Raw genomic sequence first — 23298 nt, 5'->3', positions numbered from 1 at the left:
AAGGGATTATACCACCTTCTCCTCTGCGCACAGATCGTACTCACGATTGGACTATGTATTAATAGAGCACAGACAGCTGGAATCCATGGTTAAATCTAATAGGTTATGACCATATCGGATCATGCCCCTGTCAAGGTGAGACTGCGAATGGGAGAGGAAGGAAATAAGAGGGCTATGTGGAGATTAAATGAGACACTTATACAAGATCCCGATATAGAGGAAAGGTTAAAGCAGTGTTTCTCAACTCCAGTCCTCATGGACCCCCAACAGGTCATGTTTTCAGGATTTCCCTCAGATGAAACAGCTGTGGTAATTACTAAGGCAGTGAAACTGATCAAATCACCTGTGCAAAATAATGGAAATCCTGAAAACATGACCTGTTGGGGGTCCATGAGGACTGGAGTTGAGAAACACTGGGTTAAAGGAAGATCTAGAGCAATTTTGTTGCTGTGAATGAAACAGAGGAATTATCGGTGGCGACTATATGGGAAGCACATAAGGCATTTTGATTGCAGCAAGATCAAAAAAGAAAGCGAGATCGAGAGAAGAAATTAAGAGCTTACTGAAGAATTACATAAATTAGAACAGGTACATAAAAGCAAGATGCAGATTTGTATAGGAAGATTATCCTTAAAAGAGAAGAATTGAAGGACCTATTAGAACAGGAAACAAGGAAAAATTTCAATAGAGTATCAAAAGAGGAGAGATACTAGTGGGGGAATAGACCAGGGAAGTTTATGATGAAGAGACTGAAGGAAAATAAATCAGAAAATTATATAGAAAAAATTAGAGATGAAAATGGGGAACTGGTTTACTCCACCACTGGTATTGCCGATATGTTTCAAAAGGTTTACAGCAGGCTGTACAAGGTTAACCCTACAAATCCAAAAGTAACAGAGGAAGAGAAGAGGAGGAGAAGGCAAGAATTTTTAATGGCAGCAGATTTACCAAAAATTGCAGAAGATAAATTAATATCTTTAGAACAAGTTATTTCCCAGTACAAAATCAGGTTGGCACTGAAGAGTACGGTGGGAGAACAGAGCCCTGGCCCTGATGCTTCTACGGTGGGGTATTATAAATAATTCAAAGTGTTATTGGTCCCTAAACTTTGTAGATACTGTATATGAACACGCTAGGAGAGGGTACGGAAATGAGAGAAGAGTTATTGCATGCACATATAGCAATTCTTAAAGAAGGGAAAGATAGTTTACAATGTGCTAGTTATAGAACCATATCATTACTAAATACTGATACTAAATTGTTCGCAAAAGTATTAGCTACCCGGTTGAAAGGATTTATGCCGGAATGGATACGTTTTAGATCAGGTAGGATTTATCCCAGGAAGAGATAACGGTTTAAGAACACTGCTCCTTCTGCAAAATGCAAAAAGAGGTAGGCAGCCGACAATTCTATAGACGCAGAAAAAGCCTTTGATTGGGTAGATTGGGGGTTCATGATAAATACATTGGAGGGAGTGGGAATAAGGGAAAAAAATGTTGAAGTAGATAAAAGAGCTCTATAATGGCCCTTAAGCAGCCGTGAAGATTAATGGGTCCCTGTCTGGAACCTTTAGATTGTATAGGGGAACCAGGCAGGGTTGTCCACTATCCCCGTTACTATTTGTACTATCCCTGGAACCACTTCTGGCGTTGGTTAGAAAGAATATAGATATTACAGGAATAAAGATAGGGGTGGAACATAAGGTAGCAGCGTACGTGGACGATATGCTGTTTTAGATCGTAAATCCTAGACTAACACTGCCTAATTTAATGGGGCTATTAAAACATTATGGAGAGTTATCAAATCTAAAGATAAACCCTACAAAATCTGGTTATTTGGTGGGAAAGGGAATTAGGTTATTTGGGAATAAAGTTAACTCCCGATTATAAAGGACCTCTACCAAATCAACTATATCCCATTAATAAATTAAATCAAAGATGAGTTGAGAAGACTCTCAGGGGGGTGGGCCTCATGGATTGGACGTATTAATCTGTTAAGATGGTAATAGTCCCAAAAATTATGTATAAATTTCAAATGCTTCCAATAAATCTACCCGGATCCTTCTTTAGGATAATAGGAAAATTGATATTGAGGTTTATATAGGCTAATAAGAAACCAAGAATTGGGTATGAAACCTTATGCTGTAACAAGGAGGTGGATTACATCTGCCAAATATGAGGAAGTATTATATGTCGGTGTTATTATCAATGGTGGTTGACTGGACACATAACTCACCTAAAAGTTGGGTTAAAATGGAAGGTATATTAAGCAATACACAATTAGAGAGGATCATATGGATCCCATCTAAGTTTCAGGGTTTAGATGCAAATAGTAGTACATTGACACGGGAGGTTTTTTGAGAATTTGGGATGGTTTGCACAAGTCTATGGGCTGGAAGTATAACTCACTACTGTTGCCATTGGTGGACACAGATTTCTTTCCCCCAGGGAGAGGGAATGTTTCGGGGAAATGGTTTAAAGATAGAAATGCACGTTTGGAAGATATAGTGGATAGAGGAAAGTTATGCACTTTTTATGAATTGAGGAGTCAAAAGGATTTATTTTTAGTGTTAGATGAATTGAGATATTGTCAATTAGGACATTTTTGTCTCAATGCTCCCCCAACCATTGAGGACGGTGGAGGATATGCTTCCTTTTGAAAAATGTTGAGCTCTAAGATAGCATGTAAACATATAACCTCTAGGATTTATAAGATCCTAAGTGACTTGATGGGAGCTGAACCTCCGTCGTTCCTGGATAAATGGGAAAAAGAATTGGGTCCAAAAATAGATGATCAAGAGAAGACTAAAAAGTTTAGGTTAATGCACGGTGTAGTGAATGTGAACACAGTTGAAATTAATTATAAATGTTTGTCTATATGGTACTGTACACCGAGTGTGGCACACAGACAACGAGGATAAATATGACCATTGTGTTGGAGGGGAAGTAGGAACAATGGGCCACATATGGTGGGATTGCCCAAAAATACAGGTGTTCTGGCAAGAAATAATCCAGTATATAAAGGAGATCTGGGAGATGTCTATTCAGAAAGACCTGTGGGTGTGTCTTTTTTTTTTTATAAGACAGATGTCAGTGAAGCAATATAAAAATAGTATATGATACCATCTGATTAGTGCGGCAAAGAGTTTGATTCCTAAGATTTGGCAGGCCCAGGACCCTCCAACAATGAAGGATTGGATAGATAGAATTGACTGTTAATAGGATGGAGGAATTATGCCATATAGAGGAAGATAAAATGGAAGAACTTAGAAAAGAATGGAGTAGGTGGTATGAACTTAAAACGTCTGAAAAATATAAAAAAGTGAGGGGGGCCCTGGTAGTAGAGTTGGAGAATTAAGAAAATAAGTTCATAAATATGGTAGATAAACAGGAAAGGAAAAGAGATGATAAAATTCAATTGGACAGGAATAGGGAGGAGAGGGTCTAGGGGGGATAGGAACGGGGTTTAATGTGGATATTTATGATGTGATAAAAGATATATGGTTGTTTTATGCATTTTATAAAATAAAATTAAATTAAAGATATAATAAGGAAGGCTGCTGTGTGATGCACAGGATAGCTGAAACGATAAATCTTCGGCGGAGCTCTGCTTACTCAAGACCTACTCCATGTCGCACTAGGCCACGCTCCTGCTTATTTTATACTTAAGTGAATATAGTGCCAATATAGGGCAATTAAGACACCATTGTAGGAGAGCTCAGATCTGGTCACTGACTTATACTGCAAAGGAAATAAGATATGTCTGTGCTCGAATCCAGACACTGCCAGAGGAGGAAGCATCAGCTGAGGAAGACATCTGAGACATCTGATCAGAATGACATTAATCAGGATCTTGCCAAAACTCAAGGAAACTATTGCTATGGGTATTAAAGTTGTAAGCTCTTGTTTGGCGTTGAGCCAACTTGAGTCTGCTTGCCCAAAAAATTCTATTATGGGGGCCCAAAAGTTTGCAGAGTTCCTGCACAAGCAAGAAGTTTCCAATTCATGTGCTGGTTGAGCCTATATAGAGACTGGCCTCACTCAAAATGGTTTGCCCAACAGTATCCTATTGAGGAAATTTCCATAAGAAATGGGCAAATCTTTTGCTAGATCTGGTCGTTTTTTACCTTAACCAGATTCAGAAGGTGCCCCCATGATGGATAGTTGTAAGTGGTAAGTGTACTCTCCTTTGCCCATGTTAGCAAGTCTTCTGCTCCTGAGGTTAGGAAGGGTTCCTTTCATCCCTTTCTGTGTTCCAATGTTAAGACAGGATCATGCATTTGCAAGCAGGCATGGCCTTCCAAATCAGCCAAAACGTGAGCGATAGGGTGCCCCTACCTCTCAAGTAGAAAGAAGTCTATTGGCCTTCTGTGCCTTCTAGTGCCAGAAATTCTCAGATACCTGGGTGCAGACTGTTGTTTCCTGGGGCTACAAACTCTCTTGCATTCCACCTCTTGCCTGCTTGATGGTTTCTAACTTGAAAAGCTGATCCAGTGGACAGATCTGCTTTCTGCTATTGAACAGCTTTTTAAGGGGTCATGCCCTTATACCAACAGTAAAATGCTTTCAGGGTTTTAGCTCATACCTCTTCACCGTTCCCAAACTAAATGGGAACTCCTCTGATGCCAGTTTCAAGCCTAAAGTGCTACAAGCTGCTCTCTGAGTCTTATTTTGTTGTTTTGTTGACATTGTTTGCTGTGCTGCCCATACCTCGGTTGTACTGCTTTGGGACATCCCAGTTACAATGATTAAAAGAAGCCTGTGTCCTGTATTGTATGAGCACGAAGGTAGGATTTTTCATTTGCCAGTAAAGTTTCTTTCCTGGAGTACAGTATAGGGCTCTCCCCTATGTCCTTATGACCACTCTATTGCTTGTTACAAAACTGAATCTAGCTGAGAATGGGAGAGGGTATATATGGGGATTTCTATGCAGCCTGCTTTTTCCAGTGTCTAATCACCTGAAAGTAGTGGCATATAACCCATTTGTAATGATTTAATGAACCGGAATCCTGTATTGTACTACAGGAAAGATATTTTAGTAGTAAGTCAAGAGGAATTTTGACTGGCCTGTAAATTTCATATTGGAGTACAGTACAGGACACAGGCAAAGTATTCATAGAACCTGGGATATAGGCTTGTACTTTCAGGTAACTAGACACTAGCAAAGATTTTGAGTACAATCTCCCTGGGCACCTCTCCATAACCCTACCTCACTCTGTCAGTCCTCAGTTTTTTTTTTAGCAAGCAATGCAGAGTAGCCAAGGAATGGAAGGGAAAGGTATCCTGTGTCCTGTACTGTACGCCAAGATGTGGAATTTACAAGTAAGTCGAAATTCCTCTTATCTTAATTCTGCAGTACAGGACAAAGGCAAAGTTTTTGTAGACCCTGGGATTGCCCCCAAGCAATGAATGAGTAGGGTAGGCAAAAAAGTGTGCTAACAGGTCCAACAATAAAGGTCAAAAGACCCAACTTCAGAATGCTGCAGCAAGAACCCTGCAGCCAAAAGCTGCATCCATAGAAGATTAGACCGGCAACTGGTAGAATTTTAAAAAGGTTTTAACAAATGCCCAGGTGGTGGCCTTACACATCTGGGTACAGAGCCAGGTGCAGGAATGCACCAGAAATGCCCACCGATGTGATAGAATGAGCTTGTAAAAGCACAGAAGGAGATTTGTCCTTGAGACTGTAAGCTCTAATAATCAGATTTCCTATCCATTGGGCAATAGTGGATTTAGAAGCAGGGTGTCCCTTTTTCATTTGATGCTTTGGAACAGGGCATAAAGATGGTAGGACTATCTCTTCATTTAGGTGTAACACGGTAAACACCTTTAGGAAGAAAATATGGTCTTTGGTGTTGGACTGCCTTGTCGCTTTGATGGATGAGGAATGGCTCCTCACAAAAGAGAGCCCCCAACTTGACCCATCTGCCAGATGTGATAGCGACCAAAAAAGGCCACTTTGTAGGAGAGGTCATCTAATGGGATATCCCTGATGGTTTCAAAGGGTGTGTTTTGAAGGTCAGAGAGAACCAAGGAAACACAGGGTGCTACAAGAGGGGGCTTGATGCAAGATATACCTTGAAAAACAAAGGTTTTGACAAGGGGGGGTGATTGTAAACCATATTGTCTTTGCTTTTGCTCTGTCTTATCTTTAGTCTAATCCTAATTTTATAACCATTGCTGTGTACATTTGTGTTTTTTCTGCTTTTTTTTTTTCCCTCAGAGATTTTGTTTTGTCTTTTAACATTCTCCTAAAACTTTCTGAAGTGGTACTGCTTGGACCTTGAAAAGGGGACATACCCCAAAAGCTTGTCCTGAAAAATGTATGTTAGTGCAAATTAAAAAAAAAAGTATCACAGACAGTACTGTTTTTGACAAGGGAGAGCAAAGCCAGAGGTTTTTTTTTTAAAAGAATGGACAAAGCTGAAACCTCCTGTCTCATAAGACTCTATCTTCAAAAGTCATGCCATCAGAGACTGAGAAGCAGGATGGAATAGAGCAGGGCTTAAAATTTTGAGTCTAGACCTACTAGCCAGGCACAAACCTTACTCTCCACCAGTTGCCCCACCCAACCTTGCCCAGGTTCGCCTCCAACCCCACCCCCGGCCTGTCCCCCAACCACGCCCCCCTTAAAGCTTATGAAATTACATTTTTCTTTAGAATAAAGAATCCAAAATATAAAGACTGCAATTATAACATAGCTTTATTATGTCAATTTAAACATAACAGCAATAGCTTAATAGCAATAGGATGCAATCAAAATATCAAGTTTTACAGCTTTAAATCTGTAGTAAACATTTTGTATTTTTTTGTTTATCTCCTGCATCTTTAAAAAGAGACTTTAGTAACTAAAGTCTCTTTTAAAAGATGGAAGTTTAGTTTACAGAGGTATATCATAAGAAAAAGTGCCTAGAGCGCAGCACAAAAAATGTAATTTACCTTAAGCTGGTGGGTGTAGGGATGTGCACCGTTGGCGGGTCTCTCCTTCACGTGTCCCCCAAGGCGGTGCAGAGCGGGCCTCTCCTCGTGTCCCCCAAGGTAATGCAGAGCGGGCCTCTCCTCGTGTCCCCCAAGGCGGTGCAGAGCGGGCCTCGTATCCCCAAGGTGGTGGAGAGCGGGCCTCTCCTTGTGTCCCCCGCGGCGGAGAATTAACCGGAAGTCAGAAACCGGATGTCGGCTTCACAACAAGGCTTGGAGCGCAAGTGGAACGCAAATCAAACCCCGGGGCCTGGGGATCACATTGCAAGCCATCCGCTCCATCTGTGCTCGCCACAAAGGGATTTCCCCTCGCATTTAGCAAGCGAGCGGAAATTTCAAGCCCTGGAATAGAGGGTCCCAAGATAACAGGCCAGTGTTGGAAACAGGCCAGTGGCCTTCTCCCAGATGTCCGAGCTCGTAACTGTGTACCAGGTTCTTCTGGGCCAATTTGATGAAATGCACATCACCATTTTCTTCTCTCGCTATATCTTTTTGAACAGATGAAGTAGAATTCACACTAGGGGAAGACTTAGATTAGCCTGAACTTAGACCGGGAATTATCAATGCATCCAAAACTAGTGCTAAAGCGCTGAGGTAAACATTTTTCCAGTTATCAACTCCTGGAAAGTGAACTGCAGAGATGGCTGGACAGTGAGTCTCCATCCATGAGATTATCTGGTATGCTTTCTGCAAGGCTGCATGACTCCTGGTGCCCCTTTGATGGTTGAGGTAGGTCATAGCCATGGCATTGTTTGACTGCACTCTCAACTGGAGTCTGTAGAAGGGTGCAGTATTGTAGAGCCATCCTTATTGTTCTGAGCTCCAAGATGTTAATGGGGAGGTTAACTTCCACAGGTGACCATATTCCCTGGACCATGAGGAACTGGAACACTCCTCCATCTCCTGAATGCCTAGGGCAGGCCATACACCGAGCAAATTTATTTTCTGCAACCAACAGATAGTGTTGACGGGGGAATCCCTCCCGCCAAGGCACTGTGTTCTCCCAGCAGTTTCTCCCCCTGCCCCCCCCCCCACACACACACACACTTACCAGGAGAAGACCGTGATTATTGCTGGCGGCTATACCAGCTGATCGATCACTTGGGTACATTCAGCCTGCCCCTACATGGATCTAATCTCGACTGGTTCCTGCTGAAGCGGCTGAGATTCAAACTGCCTATGGCCGATTTAACATCTGTTATCACTTTCCAGTGAAAGACTTCCCTATATATAAGGCTGGACTGGAGATCCACCAAGTTAGGTAATTCCTTGCTTGGTTGGACAGGAGCATCAGTAGGTTGAGAGAAGAAGCATGTTTGTACCAGGTCCCAGATCTCATGTTGGAGAGATCTTGAATGAAATTGGGCGAGCGATATAGCCTCGAAGAAGGCTACCTTGAGGCCTAGAACTCTCAAAGAGACTGTCATTGTTAAGTGTCTCTTTGACTTCAGTTCTCAAGTAATGGGATCTGAGAGAGGCAATTTTCTTCTCTGGAAGGAATACCTTTGCTTAGGACGTGTCTAGGACCAGATCCAAGTATTCCATGGGAAAAAGATTGTTGGAGGGCAGATTTTTGAAAATTTGACATCTAGCCAAAGGCATGAAGCGACTGAATTGTCCTGTGGACATTTGCAGAAAGGTGAAAGGGAGATGAGTCCTTTTTAAGAGATGATTATTTAGATGAACTGTGACCTGGATGCCCAAATTTTTAAAAGGGTGAGAAGAGGTGACAGGACCTTTAGGAATAATTTGGGAGCAGAGGATAGGCCAAAAGGCAGTTTGACAAATTAGAATTGATTGTCTCCTACTGCAAAGTGTAGAAACCACTGATGAGGTGGATAAATGGGGATATGAAGATAGACATATTGATGTCTACAAATGCCAGGTATTCCCCTGTTTCAAAATGGCAATAACCAACCTTGCAGATTACATGCAAAATTTGGGAATTTGAAAATATTGAGGGATTTTAAGTCCAGAATAGGATGAATACCCCCATTGGGCTCTGGTACCATGAACAGGTTTGAATAGAAACCTTTGAACCTGTTTTGAGGGGGTACTGGCAGAACTACTCCCTGGGACATGGGATGGTTCAGGGCCTTATGTAAATTTGACTGTATTGAGCAGTTTTTGGTTGATTTGATGGAAGAAAGTAGTGAAGGGCTACATGCACAGTAAGTGCAAAGATTGCTCCAATCCAGATGCACTGCTTTTTTTGTAACAAGAAGACCATGCTTGGGATGGTTGAAGAGTTGATTCTAAGCTAAGAGTGGGTTCACCACATTAGGACAGTGGCAAACAGGACTCACAGAATGGGGCAGGGTTATGGGGGATGACTTTGCCAGTGTCCAGTTACCTGAAGGTATGAGCCTTTAACACAGGGTCTATGAAAAGTTTGCCTAATTTGAATGCTAGCAAACATTCAGGACCTGATGGCCGCACCGCCTTGTACTATAAAAAACTGGCTGATGTTCTGGTGTCTCACCTCGCAGCCATGTTTAATGCGGTGAAAGGAGGTTCATCCTTTTCCCCGACTTGCTGACTGACAATTTGGTTATGATTCCGAAACCGGATCAGGACCATTCTTCTTGGGCGAATTGTAGACCAATCTCTCTTATTACCGTCGATTTGAAAATGCTTACACATATTTGAGCTACCCGTTTTGAACTCTTTCCTTTCTCATCTAATCAAAAAAGACCAGGTGGGCTTTGTCCCCCATAGGCAAGCAGGGGACACCATCAGACGAATAGTTACAACACCAGGCTCACACTCGCAAAATTGAAGTGATGCTCTTATCCCTAGATGTTAATAAGGCCTTCGACACCTTATCCTGGCCTTACCTCATGTCGGTCTTTCACCATTTTGGTCCCTTCTTGGATTTCGTCGCTATATACGTGCCCCCAAGCAAAACTTTAAATACTATGGTTTTGAGTCCTTGACGTTCCCGATTAGTAGAGGAACTAGACAGGGCTGCCCGCTCTCTCCCATATTATTTATCTTGGCTTTGGAGCCCCTAGCAGTAGCTATCCATGTGCATCTTGATATTAAGGGGCTTGTATATAGCCAGTTCCCAGCATAAGCTGTAGTTGTTTGCAGACGATATATTGCTGTCTGTTACTAATCTGGGGGTTACTCTGCCCAACCTACTGGCGGTTCTGGACTCCTTTGCTGCTCTTTCAGGCCTCTGTCAATCCCGCTAGATCTAAAGCCATGTCTATTACCCTTTCCCACATGCTGCTGGCAACACTGAAACAATCGTTTTCTTTTCAGTGGTTTTCGGTCTTGCCATACCTGGGGATTAAGATCACCCCATTTTACGAAGGACTGTATCAGGCTAATTTCCCCTCTGTCTTTAAGGATTTGACGGAAATGTTGTCTTCTTGGGCTCATCTTCCGCTTTCGTGGTTTGGTAGAATTAATGCGATCCGTATGACTTATCTCCCAAAATTGTGTTTCGGGTTTTACCGATCACTGTACCTTTGCATATCTTACGCATTCATCAACGGAAGCTTCTGTGTTTCATCTGGGGCTCCTCACGCCCTAGAATTAATAAAATAATTTCATTTGCCCATAGGAACGAAGGTGGATTTTCTGTTCCGAATCTTCATGCATACTATTTAGCGTCGAATATAGCTCCACTCGCCCATCTTCATGCGTCTCACAATATTCCCCTGTGGGCCACAGTGGATCTGATGGACTCCCACCCGATGCCACTTTCTTTTTTGCTGTGGCTCCCCCCTGTTCATCGCCCTTCATCTTTTTTTCCGACATTAACACATATGCTTTGACTTTGGGACTCCATTAAATATTCTGCTGGTCTTATATCTGCTCACTTACCCTTGATGCACCTATTCCACAACCCATTGTTTCCCCCGGGCCTTGACAATCCTGGGCAGTTTGCATGGTGGCCAGCCCATGGCTTCAATGATGTACACTCCTTGCTCTCTCCTACCCGGATACTCACTTTTGAGACTTTGCGTTCTTCTCATGATATCCCGTTGAGGGAACATTTTAGCTACCTCCAACTCCGTCACTTTCTTACTACATTATTACAAGCCCATTCGGGCCCCTATAGGCTGACCCCCTTAGAAAGTCTTTGCAGGCACAGGCCTCATGTGCCAGGCTTGATCTCCGTTGTAATTTCTTATAGGAGAACCCTGGTTTGCTCTTATCCGCATTGGCATTCGGAACTCGGGGGTTGTCTAGATCAGCAAGACTGGCGGATCATGACTCAAGCATTGTCTAAATGCTCAAGAAATGTTATTGTACTAGAAAATGCCTATAAGGTCCTTTTTCTAGATGGTATTATACGCCTGCTGACTGGCTCGTTTTATTCCCTCATATTCTCCGACTTGCTTTTGGGGTTGTCAACAAATGGGTACCATGGCCCATATTTGGTGGACTTGCCCCAAGGTATGCAGACTATAGATTAGGGTCTATGCCCTTCTCTGCACTATGCTGCACACCGATATTAAGCGTAACCGATATGAGGCACTATTATTTAAACCACTAGTAGGCCTACTCCGTCCTGAGTGGCAGTTAGCATCGCATCTATTTATGGCTACCAAATTGATGATCGCGAGAGCTTGGAAAACCCCCTTTCTTAGCTTTGAAGCCGTTAAGAATCAGATGAATTTTATAGTGGTTAATGAGAAGCTAACGGCTATGCTGTTAGACATCCACACTTAAGTTTCTGCAGATCTGGCGTCCCTGGATTGAAGTGGCTCAACCGTGTAGATTTGACCACACCCTCCTGTCATTATAAGACTCTCCTGGCGCGATCCCGTGGAGCCCGTTTTATTGTCTTTACTATTCTTGTTTCTCCTTTCTCCGCTTTTCTCTTTTCTTTCCCTTTCTTTCTTTTGTTTGTCAGTTTTTATGGTACATGCGCTGATTGTGATGCCCCTAGAGAATCATGCCTGTTTTATACACCGTTCGGACTTTCTTGAGAGTCCTTTGGTGTAGAGCTCCGATGTGTGTCCAGAGAGACTTCATGCTCCGCTTTTCCTATCATCTGTATGCGACTTTAGTGACTATCCTTGGCCTTTGCCCGCTAGTTCATTGGTCACTACTTGTTTGCTGTTAACGCAATTTATTTCATTCCATCCTTTTATAGATTGTGTTTTTGTACTCCGTTTCTCTCCATGTTAATATTTCAGTGCATTTGTTATGTCCTTCACTAACAGAATTGTACACCTTACTTTTTTGTGTCAATGAGCTTGTCTCTCACTGTTTCTTTCTTGCTGTGCTGTCTATAATAAAATTAATTGTAAAAGCAAAGTTTGTCTGAGTCCTGTACTGTATGTTTGATATCCTATTTTTTTCCATTGTATGCTTACTCTGAGTTTCCTTGGTATGTGCCAAGTTTATTTTATTATAACATGTAGTAGGTGTAATCTGTATGGTAAAATGTTTGGTGCCCCAAGTAGCAGCCTAGTCTGTAAAGTGTTTTGCATTTTGACCTTACATTTTGTGTTTTGTTTTTTTTTTTTTTTTTTTTTTTTTGCTTTCAGAAATGTGCATAGCTCAGGTTTTTCCCATGATGTTGCAACCAAACAATCCTCACTCCATGGATCCTCAGCCCCTGTGCCTGAATCTCCTTCCAGTGTTTATTCAAATCAGTATGAATCCAGTGCTGTAGATGTACCATTTGGTACTTCCATGAGCGAATCTTCCCCCACAGGGATCTCTGATAACATTGCACAAGGTAATTACATTCTCTTTTATTAAAGTGATTGTAAAGGCATTTTTTAAAAATAACATGTTATACTCACCTGCTCCAGTGCAGTGCAGTGGTTTTGCACAGGCCAGACCGGATGCTCCTACTTCTTGGTTCTCCGTCGATGCTCCTGGCCCCTCCCTCCTGCCAAGTTCCTCCACAGCAAACCACTTGCTATGGGGGCACCCAAGCCACTGCTCCATGTTTCCCTTTAACACACAGACGCATCTCGGCCCAGGCCCCCCCCCTGCTGTCTTTTCATTGGTTCCCTGGCTGTGATTGACAGTGGGAGCTAATGGCTTTCTCAGCCAAGGAGGAGGGAGAGACCTGGGACAGCTGAGGCTCTAGTGCACATTGCTGGATTGAGATGGGGCTCAGGTAGGTATTGGGGTGGACTGCTGCTGCACACAAGGTTTCTTACCTCTAGGCATGGAAGGTTAAAAAAAAAGCCTTGAGACTTTACAGTCCCTTTTAAGGTATATCTTACAGTTTTTATTTATTTATTTTTACTGTCTCTAAAAAGAACCCAGGCTTTATTTATTTCAGGTACTTGTATAGCGCCGTCAATTTACGCAGCGCTTTACATATATATTGTACATTCACATCAGTCCCTAATCATCAAGGGGTGTACAGTCTAAGGTCCCTAACTCACATTCATACATACACATACTAGGGACAATTTAGACAGGATCTAATTAACCTGCTAGCATGTCTTTGACTTTACTTCCCCTCTTCATGCTCCAGTACTGTCCCCAGTTCCTCCTTGCTCTAGTGCCACCTCTTTGGGCAGAACGAGGCTCAATTAATTCTGCCCATTTCTTGTCAGTCCAGCCTGTCACTGACAGTCCTTTTTTAGGGGTGATTATAACTCAGACTTGGTTGACCATACTCAGGACTAAGCAGTGTTCACACATTACTTGAGCACTGCATAGTCCAGAAGGAATGGCTGCCATTGCTGATAAAGATAAGGTTCTCCTGCAACATCACTGGACTGACTAGAAGACTGCAGGAAAAAGGAATGTGTTTTTTTTTCTTTATTAAAAAAAAAGACTTTGGGTAAAAAAGAACTACAGCTACAGTGGGGCAAAAAAGTATTTAGTCAGCCACCAATTGTGCAAGTTCTCCCACTTAAAAAGATGAGAGAGGCCTGTAATTGGCATCATAGGTAGACCTCAACTATGAGAGATAAAATGAGAAAAAAAATCCAGACCATCACATTGGCTGATTTGGAAAGAATTTATTTGCAAATTATGGTGGAAAATAAGTATTTGGTCAATATCAAAAGTTCATCTCAATACTTTGTTATATATCCTTTGTTGGCAATGACAGAGGTCAAACGTTTCCTGTAAGTCTTCACAAGGTTGGCACACACTGTTGCTGGTATGTTGGCCCATTCATTCATGCAGATCTCCTCTAGAGCAGCGATGTTTTGGGGCTGTCGCTGGGCAACACGGACTTTCAACTTCCTCCAAAGGTTTTCTATGGGGTTGAGATCTGGAGACTGGGTAGGCCACTCCAGGACCTTGAAGTGCTTCTTATGAAGCCACTCCTTCGTTGCCCGGGCGGTATGTTTCGGATCATTGTCATGTTGGAAGACCCAGCCACGTTTCATCTTCAATGCCCTTGCTGATGGAAGGAGGTTTGCACTCAAAATCTCACGATACATGGCCCCATTCATTCTGTCCTGTACATGGATCAGTCGTCCTGGTCCCTTTGTGGAGAAACAGCCCCAAAGCATGATGTTGCCACCTCCATGCTTCACAGTAGGTATGGTGTTCTTTGGATGCAACTCAGCATTCTCTCTCCTCCAAACACGACGAGTTGTGTTTCTACCAAACAGTTCTATTTTGGTTTCATCTGACCATATGACATTCTCCCAATTCTCTTCTGGATCATCCAATTGCTCTCTAGCAAACTTCAGATGGGCCCGGACATGTACTGGCTTAAGCAGGGGGACACGTCTGGCACTGCAGGATCTGAGTCCCTGGCGGCATGGTGTGTTACTGATGGTAGCCTTTGTTACGTTGGTCCCAGCTCTCTGCAGGTCATTCACTAGGTCACCCCGTGTGGTCCTGGGATTTTTGCTCACCGTTCTTGTGATCATTTTGACCCTACGGGGTGAGATCTTGCTTGGAGCCCCAGATCGAGGGAGATTATCAGTGGTCTTGTATGTCTTCCATTTTCTAATTATTGCTCCCACAGTTGATTTGTTCACATCAAGCTACTTGCCTATTGCAGATTCAGTCTTCCCAGCCTGGTGCAGGTCTGCAATTTTGTTTCTGGTGTCCTTCGACAGCTCTTTGGTCTTCACCATAGTGGAGTTTGGAGTGTGACTGTTTGAGGTTGTGGACAGGTGTCTTTTATACTGATAACAAGTTCAAACAGGTGCCATTGATACAGGTAATGAGTGCAGGACAGAGGAGCCTCTTAAAGGAGAAAGTACAGGTCTGTGAGAGCCAGAAATCTTGCTTGTTTGTAGGTGACCAAATACTTATTTTCCACCATACTTTGCAAATAAATTCTTTCCAAATCAGCCAATGTGATTGTCTGGATTTTTTTTCTCATTTTGTCTCTCATAGTTGAGGTCTACCTATGATGCCAATTACAGGCCTCTCTCATCTTTTTAAGTGGGAGAACTTGCACGATTGGTGGCTGACTAAATACTTTTTTGCCCCACTGTATATTTGAACACCCTGCCCTGTGTGCAAAAGTATAAAAACTGCATATTCAGCATACTGTACATAACTGTAACTAAGGTGAAGCAATAACATTAATCCATAGATGCAGCTCTTAAAGTGTTACTAAACCCAGGACCCTGCACCCAGTGCATAGAACATGCAAATGCAATTATTTTAGTAAATCTAAACTGCTAAATACCTTTTCTTACAGTATATAGTATGTAGTAGTCTTGTGACTTCTATCAGTGTCCAGGTGAGCACTAGTTAATCTTGTAGGAGGTGTTTTAATTTTCCTCTGTCATATGGGGCTTCATAACCCCTGACCCTCTGTCTGGATTGGCTGATTGGCCCTGTGCCAATCACATGCACCCTACCAAAAATAAAAAACTCTAGCAATATACACCAAACAGAGCATGTGCAGACTTGCCACTGCTCTAACTATGGCAGATAGATTGTGGGGACAGCAAAAGAAGGGGAGGATCCGAGAAGACAGGATAAAACATCCTTTTTATACAACGCAGAGGAATAACCCCTTAAAATCCACAGTGAGTATAACAAGCGTACTTTACTTGCATATTATTATTTTATTTTATTTCAGGTACTTATATAGCGCTGTCAATTTACGCAGCACTTTACATATATATTGTACATTCACATCAGTCCCTAACCCTCAAGGGGCATACAATCTAAGGTCCCTAACTCACATCCATACATACACGTACTAGGGCCAATTTAGACAGGAGCCAATTCACCTACCAGCATGTCTTTGGAGTGTGAGAGGAAACGGGAGTACCCGGAGCAAACCCACGCAGGCACAGGGAGAACATGCAAACTCCAGGCAGGTGGTGCCGTGGTTGGGATTCGAACCAACGACCCTAGTACTGCCAGGCGGCATATACAGACTGATTTTGGGTTTAGTAACACTTTAATAAATTTAGGTATTTCAAAAGAGCCATTTGCAAGTTACAGTATGGTGTCAGGAGTACATGAACATTTTTGTTAAGCATATTCATTAAAATTTAGTTAATGAGAGGGAAAAAAGTAATTAACCAGAAGCAGTGTACTCAAATTGTTTAGTAACAATGCCAATTTGGAGTATTACAGCTATGGTGGTGCTAGTCTGCTCCTTCCCCACACTATTTCCTCCTAAATGATGCTAAGGTTTGTTTAAAATGCCTGCTATCAGATTGGTAGATCCCTACTGTATCTTTCGATACACTATATAGTTCATTTAAAGCAGTGGTTCCGTTCTAGTGGGCAATTTTAAAGCATTAACACATTAAAAAGCTTTCCAAGATTGTGGAGGATCATGTACCATTTTATTTTATCACTTCTACACAGGTCCTGGTATAGGAGTCATTCAAAATATAAAAACATAAAATCAGGATAAAGCATACTAAACAATCACAGCCCTAATCAAATGTCTTCCATATAGTCCTTCCTGGGAAAACAAACCGGTTTCTCAAAGTAGAACATTGCTGGTAATATTGTTATTTGCGATCCTGAAATAATTGGCTGGTATATATGAGATAGTGACCTGGGTCTTCATTTTGAAAGGCTTTTTTCATTGGAGGTGAAGGTAATGAGACTTCTTCTACCTAAAATTTCTGTACTCTTCTGCTGATCCACCATGTGTGGGAACAGTGTTATATTAGGCTTAAAATATATAAGCCTTTGGAATATTTAATGTCCTCTATAGCTTGGATACAATGCCTATGTAAGACTACTGAAAATGGTACTGCAAACATGCTGTAGAAATCCTTTTTATAGTGAATGTTCCATGTTTTAATATTGTATGCAGGGCCTGAATTTTATGAGGAGAAACAAGGTAAACCACCATCTGTGACTTACGAGGAGCTGAGGAACAAAAACAGGGGTGTCTATGATGTACTAAAACCACAAACTCCAGAGAGGCCAATACAGCGCAGAACACCGACAATTGAAGGTTTTCTATTTATTATTCTATCCTAGCAAAATAATTTTCAGAACTCATTATGGCTTGTGTTAGCACTGTGTACAAAACCTGCTTTTCTCCTACCCAACCAGTTAGTGTTCAGGCATTTAATTCAGATCAATGAAAGCTGATTAATGCTTGCCTCCTATGGGCTATCTCCTATTGTGCTGTGAAAAATGTCTGGAAACCCATGTATCAATGTGTTCCCATGAAGATCTACAGTTAAAGCAGAATTCCCGGCAGATACAACAGACACATGAATGCAGCTAATTATTCATTAAACAAATCATTATCAGCCTGTGACGAAATGCGGAATCCAACCTCTGCCCTTCTCACCAACTTGTGACCGAAGGACCAGCCGATATCGCACCGCACTGTCATTTGCGCAACAATGTCACTCTCAGCTGCGCCCTGCACAAAGATTTTGCAGCTCGTGGGACCACACTCTATGTGCCAGCAGCCTGAGAGTGATTGTCACTGGATTAGATTAATTATGCAATTAACCCTTTACACTGCCACAGCCACCTTTTTACAGAGGAGGAAACTCACAAATCCTAGCTATAACACTATGATATTAGCATAAGTGTCTGTAACACACACTGTCACCACAGACAAGTATGTTCAGAGGATTATTACATACAGTAGCACTCGAGACAGGGATTCTTTAGTTTGCATTAAAAGCTTTAGAGACAATTTCAACACTTTTTTTTAAAATAGGGTTCATTACTAAAAAAGGGAAAAATGGTGCAATTAAAATATTTAGAAAAATATGTTACAAAGATATAAAGAGAGCAATAAAACAGAGAAATAAAAGAGAGGAGTTAAGAAGGCAAAATACTTGCAAAGTCCTTGGTTTAAGCAGAGTCCAATTGTCCGAGCAAAAAGGTTGCCTTCGCTCTCAAGTCCATTAGATGTTTCCTGATTGATGTTAAACGCTGAGCTCTCTTCTCCAGGCCTTTCAGTCTTTTTCTATGATATTAAAGCGATGTTGCCTGAGAACAAATGACCAATCATCCAGTTTGGGGATGGGTGCTAGGCTGCGCTCAAGTTAATGACCAAGTCCCAACTGCAGTTTCATATTAATATTAATAACTTCCAGTATGTGCAGGTGGTATCCTAGCAACTGGCAGATTAATATTCAGAATTATATTTCAAATCCAGGGATACCAAACACAGCGCACCCTTGTCACCCAGGAGGGTCGAGACTGCTTTCTTCTCTCTCCTGTGTGCGAATATAGTCATGCATGGCCTTGTTTGACTCGCATTAAAATGACGTATCCAAATATATACCTAATATTAATGTGCTCAGTTCCTGCTGAACTTTATGAATTGTATGTGAAATGGTTACATGTGGAATGGACGTTTTATGGCATGCTCTGCATTCTAGAGTTATTGTTTTACAATCGGGCAGAGGAAAGTGGTTTTCAAAGCAGAACTCCTGCACCATACTAATTAGCGGTTTAGGCTGGAGCTTCATCTATCTGTGTTTTATTTAAGATAAGAGGCCCTTTTGAAGTCCGTTACAACTTACAGCCACAAATTCCATTTCAAGAGGGAGGAGGGAAGAAAAGAGACACAATGGCTCAGGCCTAACAAGATGGCTGTCACGTAGAGCGTCCATGTCTCTATTGTGCAAAATCGTCAGAGCCCATTCCCACTTGTGTGTTGTGGCATGTGGTAGAAGCATGTCTAAAATGCATGTGGTAACAGTATATTACAGTGAAATTCATTGTGAAGGGCACCCCAAAACATCATTCAGTGATTTTTTTTTTTTTTTTTATCCAAGTGTTTTTTTGTTTGTTTTTTTGCAACCAGTTTACATATCTGAATTTGACTTGGTATCAGCCGCTTGCAATCCCCTGTGCAGTAGACTATGAGAAGGAGAGGGCAGGGGTGGAAGCTAAGCTACAGCCTATGATTGTAATAAAGTAATTGGTATCATCCAACTGGCTGTGCTTTGTGGAGCCAGTTAATCTATCAGCATGTCTATGGAGTGTGGGAGGAAACCTACCAAAGCACAGGGAAACATGCAAACTCCATGCAGATAGACTCCTGGCCAGGATTTGAACTGAAGACCCCAGTGCTGCAAGGCTGAAGTGTTCCCCACTAAGCTACTGTGCTGCCCATTAAACCCAAAATGTCCCAGAGATGTGTGACACTTTGTCCTAGGAGTAGGGTGTGCATAGTGGCTCTTCAGTGCAGAAGGCGGCTAAGGGTGATCATTTGGCCATGGGTATTCAGATGGTTGTCATTTTGAAGGAGTCTATAAGGCTGTGATCAGCTAAGGTCTATCATTTATACATACTGTATATACATTAATAGGAGTGGCCAACATAAAACATACGCTGGGAGCATTTTATGCTTGGTAGTGCTACATAGTCGTCGTACATTACTTTGCTTCTCAATGTTGGCTCAGGAAATTTTCTCTGGAGCCTATTTTTGTATTTCGGAAATGGTTTCAGCGATTCTGTATCATCAAGTCTAATAGAGGGAAGAGTCACAGCTCTGTGTAAGAAATATGGTCATAGAGAAATGGGAAGCAGTATGAAAATGTTATTGTCACAACAAAAATGCTTTTAGATAATTGTTACATCTTGGAATATAGCTACTTAACCATACACTGTAGATTCCTCATAATTTGATAGTTAAATAGAATATGCACATTCACTATGTAAAGAATATATTCATTACAGCATATTAAGATTTGAGACTGAAGAGTAGGGTAACCACATTGCCATTTTGTATGATTGTGGGACAGAAAAACTCACCTGTGCTTGGCAAAGGATCTCTGTTCAGATGTCAGGGACTGTAGATGTTCTGTTATACCTGTAAGGTCTCATTCACATGTGAGTACTGATCTGTACACCTGTACGAATGGCCGTCTTTACCTACGTTGGATGTATAGGTGTTCGGTGTTGACCACCTCTTCAAATCAATAATAAGCGACCAGCTGCATGGATCTTGGTATGTACATCCCTTTGTGTCCAATGCACAGATCAAGACAGAGAGAGACTGAGTCCTGACCCATGCATCGGACTGGCGTGGAAGTACAGTGGCAAAAATAATTATTGATCCCTTGCAGATTTTATACGTTTATCTGCTTACAAAGAAATGAAGGGTCTATAATTATCATCATAGGTGTATTTTAAATGATAAGAGACAGAATATCAACCAAAAATCTAGAAAAAAAACACAATACAAATGTTATAAATTAAGATGCAGTTCAGTGAGTAAAATAAGTATTTGATCCCCTACCAACCAACAATATTTCTGGCTTCCATAGACTGGCTATGTACTCATGTGGTACACTCGTTTTGTGTATAAAAGACACCTGTCCACAGAATCTCCTTCTTTCATTCAAACTTCACCATCATGGGCAAGACCAAAGAGCTGTCAAAGGCCGTCAGGGACAAGATTGTAGACCTGCACTAGGCTGGAATGGGCTGCAAGACCATCAGGAAGAAGCTTGGTGAGAAGGAGACAACTGTTGGAGTGATTATTCGCAAATGGAAGAAATACAAAATAACCATCAATCTCCCTCGGTCTGGAGCTCCATGCAAGATTATGCCTCATGGGATAAGGATGATCATGAGAAAAGTGATGGATTAGCTCAGAACTACATGGGAGGAGCTTGTGAATGATCTCAAGGCAGTTAGGACTACAGTCCCCATACAAACTGTTGGTAGCACCATACGCCACCATGGATTGAAATCCTGCAGCGCCTGCAAGTGTCCCCCTCCTCAAGAAGGCACATGTACAGGCCCATCTGAAGTTTGTCAACGAACATCTAAATGATTCAGAGAAGCTTTGGGAGAAAATGCTGAGCTCTTTTGGAATTACCTTGCTGTGTTTGGAGAAGGAATAATGCTGACTATGACCCCAAGAACACCATTCCTACAGTCAAGCAGAGAGGTGGAAACATTATGCTTTGGGGCTGTTTCTCTTCTAAAGGTACAGGCCAACTTTGCTGCATTGAGGGGCCAATGGACGGGGTCATGTATTGTAAAATCTTGGAAGAGAACCCTTTTCCCTCAGCCAGAACACTGAAAATGGGTTGTGCATGGGTCTTCCAGCATGACAATGACCCAAAACATACTGCCAAGGCAACAAAGGAGTATCTCAAGAAGAAGCACATTAAGGTTATGGAGTGGCCTAGCTAGTCTCCAGAACTTGATCCTATAAGAAATTTATGGAGGGAGCTGACACTTCAAGTTGCCAAGTGACAGCCAAGAAATCTTAAGGATTTAGAGAATATCTGTAAAAGAAGAGTGGACCAAAATCCCTCCTGAGAGGTGTGCAAAACTGGTAACCAATCAAGATCGCTCTTACCTCTGCTTGCCAGCAAGGATTTTCCCACCAAGTTGTGTTTTTGTTTGGGAATAAAATACTTATTTTACTCACTGAACTGCAACTCAATTTATAACATTTGTATCATGTGTTTTTTCTGGATCTTTGGTTGATATTCTGTCTCTATCATTTAAAATACACTTATGAAAAAAAATTATAGACTCTTCATTTCTTTGTAAGAGGGTAAAACATTATTTTCCCCACTGTACATTCCGGTATAGGCTTTGATATCTGTGCAGCTGCCTGTTAGTCATTGATTTGAACACACTGTCATTGATGGAACAGCTGTGCATCTGACATGGGTGAATGGATTGGTATGTCTGTGGTCCATAAGGACTAGGTGCCCGGCCACACCGGAACAATTTCAGGTGCAATTTGCGAATTGAAATCGCACATAATGAATGTGAATGTTGTTGTCTTAACGTGTGCGATTTGCTGCAGCGTGATTTCTAAAGTAGTTCTTGCATGACTTTTTTTGTAGTTTTGTTGCGATTTCACATACGTACAATATAATGGAAATAGCAATGCAAGTTTCAAGAAATCGTTGAAAATCTTCACAAGTAGCAATATAGTCTTCAGAAATCGTGCTGAAATTGCACAAAAATCATGCGATTTTTAAATCGCAGTGGTGTGACTGGTGACTTAGTGTCTGGTCATCCAGTGCGATTTCAGGTGCGATTTGGGAATTTTAAAATTGCACCTTATATCACATCTAATAGATGTGAATGTCAGTGTCTTAAAATTTGCAATTTACTGCAGTGTGATTTCTAAAGAAGTTCTTGCATTAATTTTTCTGCAGTTTTTTGTTGCGATTTCACATACGTATAATATAATGGAAATCGCACTTCAAACTGCACAAAATCCTTGAAAATCTTCACAAGTACAATAAAGTCTTCAGAACTCACGCAGAAATTGCACACAATTCGCGCAATTTTAAATTACAGTACTGTGACTGGTGACTAAATGTTTTTAGCACTTTTCTGTGAACCAGGTGGGGTTTAGTGATCAGGGTTTGGATAGGAGCGTTGATAGATAATTTTCCTCATCAATGTTTTATCAATGATATTTTCTGTGTTTCAGCAAAAAAGAACAAATATGGAGATGTGTGGGAAGAATGAAAAGCCTTCATTACTGCTGAGGCAATTTCATCATCTGCAGATAAAATCTGTACTTAATTTGCTGTGTGCTAATAATAAATACACAAAGTACTTCTCTTTTCTTTAATTAAAAAAAAATAACTCGTGTTCATTTTTAGGAAATTAAATTAAAATTTACATTTTCTAAAAGCTTCACTGTCTCTTTTTTTGCAGCTCAAAAAAAAAAAGTGAAAATGTGTTGGGAGGTTTAAAGCTATGTATAGTTGAAAACTTAAGGGTATCTAAATCCACAAAACAGTTTTTGAAATATTGTAGATTGACAGTCCTTAGATGTGATGGCTGCAATTTATTTTCTGTAACTGGGCCTTTTTTTTTTTTTTTCTCCCTGCAGGTGGTCCTGCAAATAACACACTTTATGTTCCAGGGTGGCTATGGTCACTTCACTGCTTCTGTGGGGAGGGCCATGGTGTAATACTAGGCTTTTCTGCTGTTTTGGACTATAAACACTTCTACTTCTCCATCTCCATTA

The 23298-nt window shown here is 41.5% G+C and overlaps 1 protein-coding gene across 4 annotated transcripts in view; it reads left to right on the top strand.

Annotated features, from left to right (window-relative positions):
- The window catches only part of LOC149451829 (OCIA domain-containing protein 1-like), a 55246-nt gene extending 32288 nt beyond the window's left edge, over positions 1-22958 (top strand). For all 4 annotated transcript variants that reach the window (XM_089690106.1, XM_089690105.1, XM_089690108.1 and 1 more), the window contains 3 exons: positions 12488-12681; positions 17173-17316; positions 22753-22958. In XM_089690106.1, coding sequence (XP_089546232.1) covers positions 12488-12681; positions 17173-17316; positions 22753-22790 — 376 coding nt within the window. In that variant the 3' untranslated portion in view covers positions 22791-22958. The remainder of the gene's footprint in view (positions 1-12487; positions 12682-17172; positions 17317-22752) is intronic.
- Positions 22959-23298: the final 340 nt, after the last annotated feature.

This window comes from Staurois parvus, unplaced genomic scaffold, assembly GCF_062004578.1.
Source record: "Staurois parvus isolate SC_StPar_1 unplaced genomic scaffold, SC_StPar_1.0 ptg000517l, whole genome shotgun sequence".
Taxonomy (NCBI): Eukaryota; Metazoa; Chordata; class Amphibia; order Anura; family Ranidae; genus Staurois; species Staurois parvus.
Note: the sequence above shows the minus strand (reverse complement) of the source record. Positions and strands in the feature narration are given on the sequence as shown.